Source organism: Phytophthora cinnamomi (genome assembly GCF_018691715.1).
Source record: "Phytophthora cinnamomi strain GKB4 chromosome Unknown Contig63, whole genome shotgun sequence".
NCBI classification, from domain to species: Eukaryota; Oomycota; class Peronosporomycetes; order Peronosporales; family Peronosporaceae; genus Phytophthora; species Phytophthora cinnamomi.
The window spans coordinates 543,271-558,841 of record NW_027150996.1 but is presented as its reverse complement, the minus strand read 5'-3'; the positions used below and the strand labels follow the sequence as shown (position 1 = coordinate 558,841).

Sequence of the window (15,571 nt, the reverse complement as noted above, 5' to 3'; positions counted from 1 at the left end):
GTGCAAAGGTATTTACACAGGCTGTACACAGCGGACATCGTGTCTCACATCACTTCGATTCATCTAACGCGCCAAAAGATGGCGCAAAGCCCAAGAAAATCCATCTGGAAACAGGCTTATGACATCGGCAACGCTGAACTTTCTGTCTTAAAGCTTACGTGGGTGGAGCCCTGAAGCGTTATGTCTACGGGGTGATTATGGCGGTAAAATGAACATGAGTCAACTACCATGCTTTAATTAGTAAGATCTACGCTGCCTTGTGACTACATGAAGTGTTAATTGATGGATGCCTCTATTTGTCTACACACCTAACTCAAAGTTTCATTTTGCTTAATGCGGACTGAGAGGAGATCTTTTGTAGTTCAATCCGGTCTGTGTGGTGCGCGGTGAGTTCGCCTTGGCCTGATAAATGCTGCCGTGTCGTCCAGGTGTCAGTGCTCTAGTATGAAAGGACCTTATACAACCACACGCTACATGTAGATGTAGCACAATCATCGTAACTGACTGCAAATGCTTCCTCGGTCAGGATCATCCAAAAAATTCCGGCTACTGTACATGTACGATAATCATATGACTTTTATGAACGATGTTTATAAACCCTGTGCAGTAGTACAGTATATCTACCTTCCGGTCAAAAGATTGAACGCGTAATGCAGGATTGCTCGCTTCCGTCGCTTTGTTTGGCGATCTATACAGCTGGTATACTGCAGACGACAGTACGCTAGAGCGGTGCAGTAGCTGTACACCAGTACAGTAATCTTCCCGGCGGCACGCTCCCACCGACAGCAGCGTGGAAGCTTCTTGCATGTCCGATGCTTGAGAAGCACGCTTTGCTCACCAGATACAAGCTTTGAAATAATACAATACATACCGGTACATGTTGTGCTTCAACAGTACGAACCCGATGTGGAGGGTTGTGGTCACCTCAGTAAGATTCAGTTTAATAGGAGTTGATCAATCGACTCACCAACCGGGGTACTCGACCTGACTTGAATCTTCGCACCTGTCTGTCTACTTTGCACGGGTTAACAACGGTGGGCAGTCCTACATGCACTTAATGGCACGACTACCCATCTATGCATTGAGGGTACCGGTAAGAGAACAAGCCCAGATTGCGTTAGCTCTGTCGACATCGAGCACATGTGTGATTGCGTTAGATTTGCAAATCTAACGCAATCACGCATATGCTCTTGTGTTGACAGGCTACCGCAAAAGATGATGATAGCATTTCGATGATGTACACATTGCATGGATCGGCATAAATGCCTTGATTGGTGAATTCAGAATACGTTGCACATCAGTTCAACTAAACTCATTCTTAAATCTCAGCGGTCCTACACCAACACCGTCGCCCCCCTCTTCAACCCCGATGAACGTTAGCGTGCTCTACCCTCCCAACTACCAGTCGTTTAGCGACGAAGTCATTGGAGATGTCGTCCAACGTGGCAAGTCTTCCTGCCGAGATCGATCCGATTTCTCCCAACCTGGTGCGGTTACTGTGACGCCGGGTTTGCCGACCGGCCCACTGGCACCCGTCGCGATAGATCTCAGTTGTTCACGTCAGCGTCAGGATTTTACTACCTACAAGAATGACACCAACACGCCGAGTTCGCTGAGCGTTGCTGAGCGCTTGCTACTACGTCGGCGCCAGCAAAGCCGTGACAATATGGCGCGTTACCGGATGAAGATGATGAATCGAGTATCTAGTCTTGAAGATAGTGTTCGCACGTGGCCCTCTGCCGGGCCGCCGTGCACTGAAGTCCCTTGCTCACTGCAGAGCAAATCTTAAACTTTTTTCGGTTAGCGGTCTCTCTGGCTAGGCTAGGCTGCGTATTTGTTTCGTCAACGTCCTTCTGGTTGAACTACCGTTGAACTACAGCCGGGAGGTGGATCCCGGCGGATCATTTCCCCCTCCACTGTGGAGTGATTTAGTTAGTCGTATCGCGTTGATGTTGGCGACGACCAGCAGTCCTGCGGCGCGGCAGTCGTGGCACATCAGTTGAGCTGGAGGTGGGCCTGGCAAGCGCGGTCGCCATATCAGAGCGCAGCTTATCGTGGGGCGCAGCGTCGAGGAATGCTTGGAAAAGCTGGGGGACGTCCTGCTTGATACTGTCCGCGGGCTCCCATGAACTCTCGACGTCGTCCAGCCCATACCATTTCACAAAGATCTCATAGCGGTGTGAGTCAGGACTCAACCGACATTCACGGAGCGCTTCAACAAGGTGACCACCTTCACCATATATCGCCTGCTCTTGTAATTCGTCGACCTGTCCACGACGCGCGTCGCGATACAGTTGTAGCCGGGAGGCGTGACGAACGGACATTTCGAACGGCTGTACAATATCCTGAACCTCGAACGTGAAGTCATTTAGCGCGCGAACGATTCGTTTGGGGCCTCGCCACACAAGCGCCAGCTTATTGCCGCTTCGACCAGTGGCTGTCGCAGCGAGGACAAAATCACCCTCGCTGAACTTCTGCAACTTGACACCTTGTCTACGCGCGTGCCGCTCGCGTGCTGCACGGCGTCTCTTCTCACTCGCATTCACCATCTCCGCGTGGAGTCCGTCCAACGCCACGCGTACACTGTCCAAATGTTCTTGGATCTCCTGTGCAACCCAGTGGATAGTGGCCTCCTCCGGATCGCGGGGGTGCAGGATGCTTGTCAACTGCGTACCCCCGGGCAGTGCAGTAAATGCGGTGAGCGGGGATTTTCCTCCCAGTCGGTCAGCTGGCATGGTGTTGAGTGCTGCTTGCACGACCGGCAGCAGAGCGGGCCAGTCGCGAATGGCCAGTCTGCGTTCACTGAGGAGTGCCTTCATACACTTCAGAACCTCCCGATTGACGACCTCGACGGTCCCATTAGCCCAAGGCGTGTAGGCCGTCACGAAGTGGTGTTGTGCGCCAAGAGCGCGCTGCAATCGTTCCACAATCTGATTTCTGAAGTGCGCCCCTTGATCCGACACCCATTGGTGAACCACGCCAAACCGTTTAAACCAGTCAATCAGAGCCTGGTAGGCGGTGTCGGCCGTGGCTTGGAGACAGGCAACTAGCTCCACGTAACCGCTCATCCCATCTTTAAGCACCAGCACATACTTTACTCCACCGTCACCCTCCACCATACTGAGGTAATCGAAGTGAAGTATTTCATTGGGCTTCGTAGCCACCAGAGTTTCACCAAACGGGCGAGGGATACGGCCGCTCGCAGTCGCCATACAATGTAGACATTCACCAACAAACGCGGCAACGTCGACCGCAAGCGTCTTCCAATAGAATACAGCCTCGAGAGCGCGCTGAGTGGTCTGTGCACCCCGATGTCCGCTTGCTCCGGCATGTGCGATCACGCACAGGCGCTGCCGCAAATCTTCTGCGTCGGCTGGGATCCAGACTTGTCCAGACGGCATGACCATGAGCTCGCGTTCGCCAGTCTGCTGGGCCCCTTCGAGGTCTTGACCAGCTTCACGTGCCGCGTCCTGGACTGCTTTAATTTCCGTCTCCGACGGCCAGACAAACTCGGGGTCCTCGAGAGGGGATACGCGTTCTACGACAGCTAGCCGGGCGACTCTAGTCGCTTCGTGTTCATCTTCGCGTACTTGGCCCGCACCCCAACGACTCAGCAAGTCGCCCCAGACGTTGACTTCGCCAGGGACATGCTCAATAATGTACTGGAAGGACATTAATGAGAGCGCCCAGCGCTGTAATTTGTCGGCTTGATATCGGGCCATGGTTCCATCAGTGGCGTATGGGTTGAAAATGTAGACGAGATTCCGGTGGTCGGTATATAGTCGGAAACCCCGAGGTCGAAGCAGCAGGTATTCCAGACGTCTAGTGGCCTCGACAATTGCGTAGGCTTCTTTCTCAATCGTCGACCAGCGACTTGCCGCACCAACAAACCGTCCGCTTAGAAACGCTAAAGGACGATGGTCCTGCTCGGCCAACGGTCGTTGGGCTTCACCAGCAGGGAGTTGAGTGACAGCGGCGCCCCAGAAGTCCTGGCTCGCGTCGGTGTAAAGACACACGTCCATTGTCGGATTGGGATGTGCTAGAGGCACCATTTTCAGCAGTGCTGTGCGAGCAGCTTCAAAGCTGGCGACCTCTGCGTCGCCCCAATTCACGTCTTCTAGTCGCACCTTCGACAACTGATTTTTCTTACGAGAGCCAACAACTTGAGCGGCACGGTCCAATGCTTCATACAGAGCCGCAGAAATGCGCGAATACTCGGGAAGGCTTTGCCGCATCCAGTTGGCGGCGCAGACAAATTGCTGCAGTTCTCCAGCAGTACGTGGCCGCTGCATATCAACCAGACCTTGGACACGCTCCGGACAATGCGTGACCCCATCGGCGGATATGATCCGGCCACACCACTTCACTTTCGTAGAGAAAAATGTGCACTTCTTCGCATGTAACTTCAACCCGTACTGCTCACATCGCGCAAGCACTTGGTCGAGCACATCCAACAAGGCTTCTTCGGTCTCAACAAAGCCGAGTATATCATCTAACCAGGCTAGCATACAATGCCCCAGTAAATCTCCGAAAATCTCTTCGACGACACCCTGGCAGTACGCGACGGCGTCCGTGGCACCCATCGGCACCCGTGTCGGGGTATAAATTCCACGATGGGTCACAAAAGAGTACAGTTCCTGGGAGTCCGGGTGCAGGGGCAACTGCCAGTAGCCCCTGAACCAGTCGAGCACGAAGAAGAATCTTGCTCCCTCGAGTTCGCCGATCACTACATCGAGCACAGGCATCGGCCAGGGCATCGGCTCCGTCTTCTCGTTCACACTTCTCGTGTCGATGGTCATGCGCGGATCAGCAGTTGGGTCACTGTCTTGTTCTTTCTTTCGCACGATCCTAGGCGCTGAGGCCCACCGGCTTCGATGGTTTTTGTACACTAGGCCATGATCGAGCAAGGCACGCGTGTGCCGGTCGAGAAACTCTCGATCCGTGGGCGAATAGCGACGAGGCTGAGCTCGGACTGGCTTCGCACCAGCTTTTAGATGGACTTGCATCGGTGCAACTCGCACTGGCGGGTCATTGCCGAAATCCACACGAAACGAGTCGGCCCGTACGTGTAAAATCGTGGTTAGTCTTGCTTGACCGTCGAGCGTCAAGCCCATTTCCTTAGCGATCTCGACTTTCTTCTCAAGATATTGGATGACCTCGGTCAAATTCGTGGGATGCATCGTTGGCGTAGCTGTCCGCGTCTCATGTCGCTCCACCGCGTCCTCTTCGTCGGGGGGCATCGGCGGCTCTGCGTACAGGCGACGCATCCCTGGCGTCTCGGCTGGCGCCGCTCCAGGCTCGAGGTTATCCGACTGGGCTACACCGAGCTCCCAATCTGGGCGTACCTTCCTAGCCTCCACTAATAGCTTGTCGGTGGAGTACCCGAGGAGTCTCATGATGGGTCGGCCGACAATAACCTCCATGCTGCCGTTGTCTTCTTCCACATAGAAAGATAGGTTCCGGAGCATCAACGGCCCAGCTGACGTTGTCAAAACAACCTCGTCGAAAGTGACAATGCGGGTCACGTTGATCTTCTCCTTGCCCACAGGCGATAATGTGATGCCCGCGACCGGGTTTACGCGCAGCACTTTTCCCATCTGCGTCAGCGCTTCCAGAACACCCCGCGCTACCAGCGAAGTGTCCGCTCCTGTGTCCAGCATTAGCGCTGTAACCGCGATTCCGTCAATTGCCGCCGCGACTGATCCGTGATCGTCCGACTTGAGACGTTTACTGGTATCCACAATATCAAACTTGCGAACACTCTCCGATCGTCGAGCTTCACGACGCTCGCGCAGTTCTCTTAGCAGGCGGGTGGCTTCTTCGGGTGTGCAGCGCGGACACTCGCGAACTTGGTGATCAGTCGACTGGCATTTCAGGCAAGAACCTCTCGCTGGTCGCCGGTCACCCGACGATGTCGAGGGCGTCCCGCTAGTGTCGCCAGTCGCCGCAGCTGGAGCCATGGCGCCTTCCTGTCCGCCACGGCCACCTCCGTATCCACGCCCTCGTCCACCGCGTCCTCGACGACCAGACTGCTGACCTCGGCCACCAGCTCCTCCGCGGTCGCCACCGCTGTCACGCCCCGTCGAAGGGGTCTGAGTTGTAGCCCCAGACGGTGCAATATGCTCCCACGTCATAAACTCGCGCAGCAGCTGGGTCACCCACGAGCAAAATGGCACTACCTCGTTCTTATACTTCTTGTTCTGATGTAGCGTGAGCTTCGTTGCGACCACGGCTTTGAAGCGCGGAGGAGCCAGTGCATCAGCGAGGTACTTGACCAGCCGACGCTGCTCATGTTCAAAGGCGGTGTCGGTCAGATTAAACTTGTCCAGTATGCCTTCTAAGTCAGCTTGAAGGTTCATCATCCTGCTCTCCGGCTCCGGCCAGATTATCTTCATCTCCAACTTTTTCATTGCGACATCCACCGCCGCATAGTCAACAAGAGAGGGGACCTTGGCTTGCATGAAATAGTCCACCCACTGCTGCTCCGAGATCAGGTTCGACGCCGTGTTGAACTCGTAGCGTGCTATCATTCTCTTGGTCTTCGACTCAATACAAGCCGCCACAGGCATAGCGAATGCTCCGCTGTAGGGCGTCTGCAGGGCGTTCACCGCCGCTAAGTAGGTCTCGTACTTCTGCATGAAGTCCCGTCGATCCTGCATCGTGCGACCAGCAAACCTTGGGGGCTGCGGTAGCGCAGGCGCAGCAGCCACGCGCTGCGATGTCGGTCTCGTCTCGGCCTGGGGACTCGCTGTCGGCATCTCCACGTCCTCGTCTCCGCCACCAACCGTGTCAAAAGGGTTTGGGATCTGGATAGTCAGTCCCGGGGACCCAGGGACTGGTGACGCCGCACTCTCAAGTTGCATCGCGGCCGTACGTGCCGCGAGCTCCTCAACGGTATCATCACCGTTCTCGTGTGCGCCAGGGCGTTCTGCTGGCGCGGCTGCGTCGCCGGCGCGGTCTCCAGCGCCGTCGCCGCCGTGATTGTCGTCGTCGTACTCCATCGTATCACGCGCTAGAGCTTGCGCGGAGTCGGATTTTCTTGGAACTCTAGTCGGTACTAAAGTTAACTTTGTTCGCACGTGGCCCTCTGCCGGGCCGCCGTGCACTGAAGTCCCTTGCTCACTGCAGAGCAAATCTTAAACTTTTTTCGGTTAGCGGTCTCTCTGGCTAGGCTAGGCTGCGTATTTGTTTCGTCAACGTCCTTCTGGTTGAACTACCGTTGAACTACAGCCGGGAGGTGGATCCCGGCGGATCAGATAGTATTCAGTCGCTGCGAAAAGAAACCTACAAGCTTGAGCTACAGCGACAGCTTCTCGACTTCGGGGTCTCGACAACGAGAACGTCTTGGAATGTTATGTCGGAATACTTCCGTCTTTTCCGCTACGCTCTCAAGGATCCAGCGATAAACCAAGGTCCCACCAGTAGCATGGCGGCACTGCGTTTCCAGCACTTGCAAATGCACCGGGCATTTTTGGTGGCAATGATGGCCCCAGATCTGATCACCGCGTCAGGATGCGGCGTGGAGACACTACTGGAAGACTACAGACGCGTTTCCCTGTACCATCCAGACCTCGATGTCCAACTCGTGGACTTGGAGAACTGCTTTGGAGATACCTTCGTCGCCACTACCAAAGTAAAAGCCACGATTTTCGAGAAGACGCTTCAACTGGCGTTCCCGCACTTGGTAAATGATCCGGATTTATGGGCTGCCCTGGGTTCCAAACTGCTCGGGAAGCAGCTTATTATGCGTGGTTCCGTGCGCATAATCTGGGATAGCGAGAACGGTCGCGTTGTGAGCTTGTACAACAATGTCGACCTACTGGCGCCTCTCTTGGAGATTCTGGGAAATCTGGACGACGTTGAGCGTGTATTTAATCGCTCACTCATCAGGCCAGACGGGAGCTTGGTTTATGAGAAGAGTCACAACACAGCTAGGGCATGAAGAAGTACGCTTGAGAGAAGTACGCTTGAAGGACCAGACTCTTCGTAATACTCGTATACATTTGTACCGTTTCATTCTATGTCTACCTTTAATCTGTTTATAAACCTAAATGAAGCGTTAAATCGCTAGAATCCGGATGCTACAATTGCGGTGGGGGGGGGTCAACGTGAGACTCGCATTTGTTTTGAGAGATCGAAAGTTATGCTTGTGGTGCTCACGGAATTAGAAGCTCGAGCTCCCTCAAAGTCAATGATTTTTTTTTGAGAATTAGAAAACCAAGCTGGTTACGCTGGCCTAGAAATTCCCATAGTGAAGTTGCTTTTGTTGGAGATTATGCATTATAGACTCTGTATTTTTCCTTAGCATGCATTTTGCCATCTCTTTAGACTTCTAAAATATGATGTTCCTAGCTCCAGTTTAGACTAAAATTATCGCGTGTTGAAAAAAAACGTAAAAAAATATGTGTGGCCTAATTTTCCAATGCAGACTGCCCAATCAAAGCGAGCACTACAAAACATCATGGACGAGGGCGAGTTCCTCCGCCTGCTGGAGAGCTACCCGGTGGTGCGCAAGAAGACGCACTGCCGCGTGCAATGGAACGACATGGTGCGTCTGCGACCTGTCCCCACCCTCCCGCTTTCACCGCTTTCACCGCGGCGCTCTAGCTGCCAATACACCCCTCGCAGTACAGTACTTAACACTGTGGTTATTGCCCTTTAGTATGACGACGAGCCGGCGGTGCAGACCGCAAGCTCGGGCATCTTCATCCCTGCGGGGAAGGAGAGCGCCATTCAGCCCACGGATTCGGCGGAGGATGCGCTGGAGAAGTTCCTGACGCCCTACTTCTCGTCGCAGGAGGCCGCCAAGATCCAGCGACAGCTGGAGAAGGTGCCGCGTGCCTGGCTGCTGTTGACTTGCAGAGCTGTTGGCTGATGGGAGACGCTGCAATTGCTGTTGTTGTTTGGTATTGGTGCAGGCTCAGCTGGATTTCGTCTCGAGCTTGAATCTGGAGGACGTGAACGACCTGTGCGCGCAGTTCGTGGCGACCAAGTAGCACGAAGGAGGCACTACTTGCAGATGGGAAATACAGTCTATATTATCTGTAGGCAAGGCACGTTCGCTTCTTTTTGACGAGGCTTGTGTAGAGATGATCACCTATGCGTGCTGCTGCTGGGATATTTGGTGACGCTGCTCGGGAAGGACAAGAAGTTGAGAGTTAGACGACGTGTAGGTGCGTGGCTGGGTTACTGCAATGTGAAAACGGATGGCGTACCTGGAGGAAGCTGCGAGACTGAGCTGGGTCCAGGAAGGGCGACGTGCTCCAGGAGATAACCAGCGTGCGCAGCTCGTCCGTCGAAGTCTCGAACGAAATAAGTCGCAGCAATGCTTCCTTCCAAGCAGCAACAAACACAACCAGCAAAGCCATCACTAGCTGGGCACAAGTACGCCACCCCACCATCTCGCAACGTACGATGTGCTGGTACTCGGCTTCAAACGTCGCGAGCTCCTGACTCATCATCTGCAGGTAGTCCACCGGCCTCAGCTGCGTAGCTTCGACCTGCTGCTCCTGGCCATCCTCAGCAGCGCCCAACACTATCACCATCAATTACCAGGACAACATCAGCTCTCCAGCTCAAAATCCCATCCAGTTCAACGTCCAACGCACCGATCTGCCTCGCCTGGTCCAGCAGCGCGTACATGTGCTCCAGGAGCTCCTCGAAGCCGCTCGACAGCTCCTGCACCTGTTGATACAGGTCCTCCGCCAGCCACGGGTCCATCGCCGCATTGCCAGCCAGCCCAGCCAGCGCCACCTCTCCACTCTGCTCGTCTCTCTCGGCAACGACTGTCGCTGCAGCTTGAGCGTCTCGAACCGCCAGCAGCGCCGACTGGAATCCTTCGATCAGCGCAATTCCCTCGCGCTCCCGGCCGTACCAGGCCGCCCCTTTCTCCTGCAAGGCAGTGAACAGCTTGGCAACGCTATCCGCCGCATTGCCATTCACACCCACCGCCTCCTTGTGCCCGGCATCCCGCGCAGCACTCGCCGTCTTCTTGCTCTTCTTCTTGGCCATCACAAAAAGTGTAGCCACTTTTGTTGTCAAAAACCCATCCGCTGTTTTCGACATTTTCGACATTTTCGACATGGTACACTGTACCTGAAAGCCCCTCGTACGTGTCACCCGAGGAGCTCAGCTGGAATTCTGGACGTCATCATGCGCCTGCTCTTCCTGTGCGCGCTGCTGCTGGCGGCGCTGCTGCTCTGCGCCGCCCAGAACGACGGCGACAGCGCCGCCAAGACGCCGGAGCCCACATCCAGCGCCAGCGCGCGCGACAACGACCCCACCATCCAGCAGGTGCGCGGGCTGCGCAACGCAGGCATGAAGCTCAACGACGCCAAGGACTTCAAGGGCGCCATCGACAAGCTGCGCGGGGCCATCACGCTGCTGCACGAGCGCGTGTTCGGCGAGGGCCGCCACGCGGTGACCGACCCCGCCGACATCTCGCAGGACGCGGCGCTGTACGCGCAGATCCTGAACGACTACGGGGCCGTGCTCATCCGCGCCAAGCAGTACGACGAGGCCATCGAGGTGCTGGAGGACTCGGTGGCCATGGTGGAGCGCATCTACGGGGACAGCCATCCGTCGCTGGGGCTGTCGCTGCGCAGCCTGGCGGACGCCTACATGGCCAAGGAGAAGTACCAGAAGGCCATCTCCAAGTACAAGACGCTGCGCAAACACGTCAAAAAGGGCCTGGGCGTGACCCACGAGGCCTACATTGAGGCCTCGTTGAGGATCGCGGAAGGGTACAAGAAGCTGGGCAAGAAGAAAAAGAACCTCAAGGTGCTCAAGGACGCAGTGAAGGCCCAGGGAGGCGAGATCAATGGGCTCACGACGGGCATCGCCGAGCTGTACATGGAGCTGTCCACTGCCCATGTGGCGGTGAATGAGATTGACGAGGCGCTGAGGGCGGCGGAGATGGCCAGCGCCATTTTCTTGCAGAGAGACGGCGAGGACACCTTGACGTACGCGTTCAGCTTGAACGCGTTGGCCGGTGTGAAGATGCGCCAGAAGAAGGTGGACGACGCCATTGGCCTACTGGAGCATGCGCACAAGATTGCGGTCAAGATTTACGGGGACAACGACCCCATCACCCAGGCTAGTGCGAAGACGCTGAGGGAGGTGAAGGAGTACAAACTGGACTTGCAGGCGCAGAAGGACGAGCTTTAGAGTAGAAAGAAGGGGGAGATAACTGCGATGTGTCGGAGCTAATGTACCTACAACTGAAACACGAAAGTAAGCTGATAGAGCTTGCATCTCGCAATTACGCTTGGCCACCACAGCCAGCGGCCCGAATGATGCAATTTGAAGAGCACATACACTGTTCAGCCACGGTTCGGTATTTCGCCATAAGGATGAATAACATCATCTCTCCGACCTCGCTGATCTTTTGTATGGCGTTTTATCGTGAATATTGACCAATGATTTGCATTGATTCTGTTTCCACCAATCCACTCGAGACATAGCACGTATTTTTTACCAATAAAAGCTCAGTATCAGACAGAGGTCGGAACCCCCTTAACTCCGACGTATCGGGTCGGAAGCAAGCCTCAGATATGTATATCTGTATAGAGAAGGCCGCCCAGCCACATATCATTTAGATATCACCTCCCTCTCCGACCCATTACGATGAGCCTCAACGATCTCAAGCCCGCCAACACCAAGCGCGCGCGCTCGACCGCTCTAAAGGCGTTCGAGTGCTTCCTCTCGAGCGAAGGGACCAGCCTCGAGCACGTTGGCGCCATGATCTTTGCCGAACCGAGCCGTGCAAGCGCCATCATCCTGGCGATAATGGACAAGTTTGGCGTTTATCTTGCTTTCCACGCTGGCTCGAAGGGGCAGTATCTGTCACGGCACTTCGTGGCACAGTACTACCGACAGGTGAAGTGCTGGCTGCTCGATGAATATCCCGTCCCAGGTGGTGCTGTTGCAAGGCAGCTGCTAAGTATGGGTCGCACTCTGGAGCAGCACTGTATTAAGCGCGAAAGCGGTGGTTTCGTGAAGAAGGCGGTGGCATGCACCAAGACCGACTTGCAAAAGATGGTGGAATACCTGTACTCAACAGCTAGCTGCGCAGAGGACTACCAAGATGCTGCATTGCTATGCTTGCTCTGATACCTGTTTGGCCGCACTTCGGATTTGACCTTCGTCCGCAAACAGCAGCTCTCCATCGGTGCTGGAGGGGTTTTCTTCATCCGCTTCATTCGGATGAAGACGTCTGATGAGCAAGCGCTGTCGCTTTTCCCCGACGCTGACTTCCGGTCGTGTCCGCTGCTGGCTCTTGCGCTTGCTCTGGCATCTCAGAAAGCTCCATTGACTGCGCTGTTGAGCTATCTACCAGCGCTAACGGCCCACGTGCCAGTTGGTGTAGTGGGTCTAACTTGACTCACTACTTTAGCTAACTCGTTGCGCCACGTGTATGAGGAAGCGTAAGTACTTAGTAATTACTTAGGTTAATTATATTTGAATACACAAATATAAGTTAAGTAAGAAAGGATCCCAAGTGACTTAGATTAGGTAAAATGAGAACTGTATTGTTTGTAAATTGATCTTCCTCCTAAATCTACTAAATCTGTTTATCACCTCTGAAAGGGGTTGACAGCGGCTGGCTGTCAGAACCCCTGTCCCGTAGGAACACGCGCTAAATTATATATGGCACACTTTCCCCACCAACAACACCCACCAAGTCACCGAAGACTCAATGGGCTTGTTAGGGTTAGAACCTGAAGGCCCAGGAACTTTCCCTCGCACCGGGTTGATGTTTCCCCTGTGTACCGAGCTTCCACTAGTCGACCGACGGAAGACTCAGCGTCACTAGCCACGAGCAAAGGCTAGCACGCTCTCACACGCGAAATATACCTCGCAGGCCCTCAGAAGGAAGGGTCCCGGCATTTTACGGCGTGATACGAGGGTGCCGGAGCTATACTCCGGCGGGAAGAAATAAATGGAGTGCGCTCTCGCTCCTCCAGTTCCTGGCGACGACTCGTCGCTACCAATACACCGGCCACTAACTCTTGGCCCTGCCAGGGATGAACACACGCTACACTAGTAGATGTGCCCACCGACAGTCATAATCCTACCTACCAGGTTTACCTTGAGCTGCAGGTCGTTCACTGCAGGCACCGGTGTCGCCTTTGCGTGGTTGGGAGGAAAAGCTGTTCTGTTATTGTTGCCCGAAGGCTTATCTGGTCTTCTCTTAAGTTTCCTATCGATCAATACAAATATCAAGTATAAACGCGTCCGTTTTGGACCGCCAGTTGTAACTCACGACTCTTCGGCGCTTTCTCTGCGACGTGGCGGCGTTACCGACGACTCAAACGGCCGCTGAAACGCCACCGACGACTGGGGACAGGTGCCGATGACTCATAAGTTCGGATCTTGCCAGTAGGTTCACACTGTACTTAGCGGGCTGCAACCGCCAGCGCTTGACTTGGGACCGTCGCCGAGGCATCGTCACCGGCCTATTTAGGCCAATCAGCGATCAGGGAGTTTAGTCCAATGACTGGCGATGGGTTGTGACTTGCCAGTTGGCGCCGGCGCCTCGAGTCTTCTGCGCACCCTGTCTCAGCTGCATTTCTCGACACCACAACTGCCCCCACCACTATGCGATCCATTGTCTGGCGAGCGTCGTGGTGCTCCTTGTGTCTGCTTCAACGCTCGTGGTGTCCAGCGCTCTCGTACAGGTCTCGCGAGCTTTGCCTGCCTTGGCTCAACGAATGTACCCGTCTCTGACTTGGTAGCACAGGAATATGCCACAGTAGGCATCCGCGAAGCAGGTGTGTCTTCGAGAGTCGCTGCTGTCGGTGCAGCAGCTCGTACTAAAGCTGTAGCTATCACTCCCGACGACTCGCAAAGTCACGCCGCAGCCTGGGTCATCGGCTGCTGAGTCTTCGGCGGCAGCTGAGTCATCGGCAGCTGAGTCATCGGTGCGGTTTTCTGCTACAGCGCCATGGCACCTAACACCGCACCGACTCCGGCAGCTTCAGTTCCTTCTGCTGCTTGTTGAATCTGAGGGTGCACGTGCCCTACTAGCCGATTGCACGTCTTGAAGGTTCAGAGCCGCGAGCTCCAGCTGACGCTGACAACGTGACACCCAGTGACAGCACGAACTGTCTCTGGTCACCCAGCTGGTTATCCAGAAGCATATGCTGATCACTTGATTGACACCTGCTGATTACGCGGATGAGTTTGTTGAACCCGTGAACATCGTGTTGGTTCCGGCATCCGAGTCGTCGGGAGCCGCCTGCGCACTCCCGGGGCAGCTTGTAAAAGTAATCGCTGCCATCAGTGTCGTCTTCAGGCTGTCGTAGTCTGTAATAATCCATCGATTTTGTGATTTCCATCCAAATTGGCCGCGTTCGGTCTCCATGTAGTCATGCAATACTGCAGTAGTCATCTTCGTCTGTGGCTTGGGCTGCATTGCCCCAAGTACAAGTCATGGTGGCGACGAGTCTTCGGCACCTATTCCGCTTCAACAACCAGGACCATTTGCGGGTGCTGACTGCTAGTGGCTCCAGGATCGGTCGTCCAAAACGATTTTAGGCACCCATACTCGAGAAAGAGAGCTTGAGTCATCAATTGCATCACGCCCAACATCAAATCCAAGTCGCGAGTCTTCGGCGACGCTTGGAGCGGCTCGGGACGTTAGTTGAATACTATAATTGCACGTCCGCTTCAATTGACAGTCGTGACCTGATGACTTGAGCTCGCATTCGAACTTGGTCACGGCTGGGGACATATGGTTGTGTGGATGCTCCTGTCTCTTGGTGGGCAGTGATTTGCCCCGCTCCATGTACTGCCAGATGCGGTTGCCTGGTACAATGAGAGCTTCTGGAACGCGGTGTTCTTGTCCTTTGTATGAGTAAATCAACCAGTGGGCGGACGACTTGTTGTGTTAAGTCGTCGGCCACGGTGGCTTTGCCTTCGGTGGCTTGCTGCGAGGTCTGGTCTGCTTCTTTTTCACCTCAGCTTGTGCGTGAGTCGTCGGCATGGTGGCGAGAGCTTCCGTATACATAAAAACAGAGTCGGGAACATTGGGCTTGTCACACATCGTCGCGATAAATGTCTGTTCGGGTACCGCCAATGAGTCGTCGGGGGCACGGGCAGGTATCGTTTGAGTCTTCGAGACATGTCCCGGCGCTCCGTTTGCCTTCTGTACTTCCTCGCCACCATGCGCCGTCGACTCACTAGTACTCGAGTCTTCCTCAAGTGCTTCCGAAGATATGGCAACATCTTTTTCGGCGTCGGTCACCTCCGCTGAGTCGTCGGCGGTGGCAAGGAGGTTCCGGTAGTGCTCTTGCACTGCTGATTTCGAGTCGTCTTCCACCGGCGAGTCATCGGGGTTGTCACTTCCGCCGTCAGCATCGACATTTCCGCCTTCTTGCCCTTTAGCGACCGCTTCTGGACGTTGTAGGATGCCCCTGGGCGTGGGGTAGCTCGGTCGATCCACTATCGGTTGTGGTTTGACTAACCACTGTTGATAGCGTTCAGCCTCCCACTTCAGCAGGGTCTCATCACGCGCTTTCTTGTCCGACTTCTGCACCGACCACCATCCCATACGCTCGCCGGGTAATAA

The 15,571-nt window shown here is 54.8% G+C and overlaps 4 protein-coding genes across 4 annotated transcripts; 3 read left to right on the top strand and 1 right to left on the bottom strand.

The window, feature by feature from the left end:
* Positions 1–8,461: 8,461 nt before the first annotated feature.
* Positions 8,462–8,996, top strand: IUM83_13205 (D-2-hydroxyglutarate dehydrogenase, mitochondrial precursor; the record flags this gene model as incomplete). Its single annotated transcript, XM_067937866.1, has 3 exons — positions 8,462–8,548; positions 8,663–8,830; positions 8,919–8,996. The coding sequence occupies 3 exons, from the start codon at positions 8,462–8,464 to the stop codon at positions 8,994–8,996; spliced, it is 333 nt and encodes a 110-aa protein (XP_067786817.1).
* Positions 8,997–9,097: 101 nt separating this feature from the next.
* IUM83_13204 (uncharacterized protein) lies at positions 9,098–10,011 on the bottom strand (the record flags this gene model as incomplete). Its single annotated transcript, XM_067937865.1, has 4 exons — positions 9,098–9,130; positions 9,216–9,332; positions 9,414–9,535; positions 9,609–10,011. The coding sequence occupies 4 exons, from the start codon at positions 10,009–10,011 to the stop codon at positions 9,098–9,100; spliced, it is 675 nt and encodes a 224-aa protein (XP_067786816.1).
* A 141-nt stretch (positions 10,012–10,152) lies between these two features.
* IUM83_13203 (putative secreted RxLR effector protein) lies at positions 10,153–11,166 on the top strand (the record flags this gene model as incomplete). The annotated part of the gene is made up of 1 exon (XM_067937864.1): positions 10,153–11,166. One exon carries the CDS (start codon positions 10,153–10,155, stop codon positions 11,164–11,166), a length of 1,014 nt encoding a protein of 337 aa, XP_067786815.1.
* A 459-nt stretch (positions 11,167–11,625) lies between these two features.
* On the top strand, positions 11,626–12,111 carry IUM83_13202 (Testis-expressed sequence 10 protein; the record flags this gene model as incomplete). Its single annotated transcript, XM_067937863.1, has 1 exon — positions 11,626–12,111. One exon carries the CDS (start codon positions 11,626–11,628, stop codon positions 12,109–12,111), a length of 486 nt encoding a protein of 161 aa, XP_067786814.1.
* Positions 12,112–15,571: the final 3,460 nt, after the last annotated feature.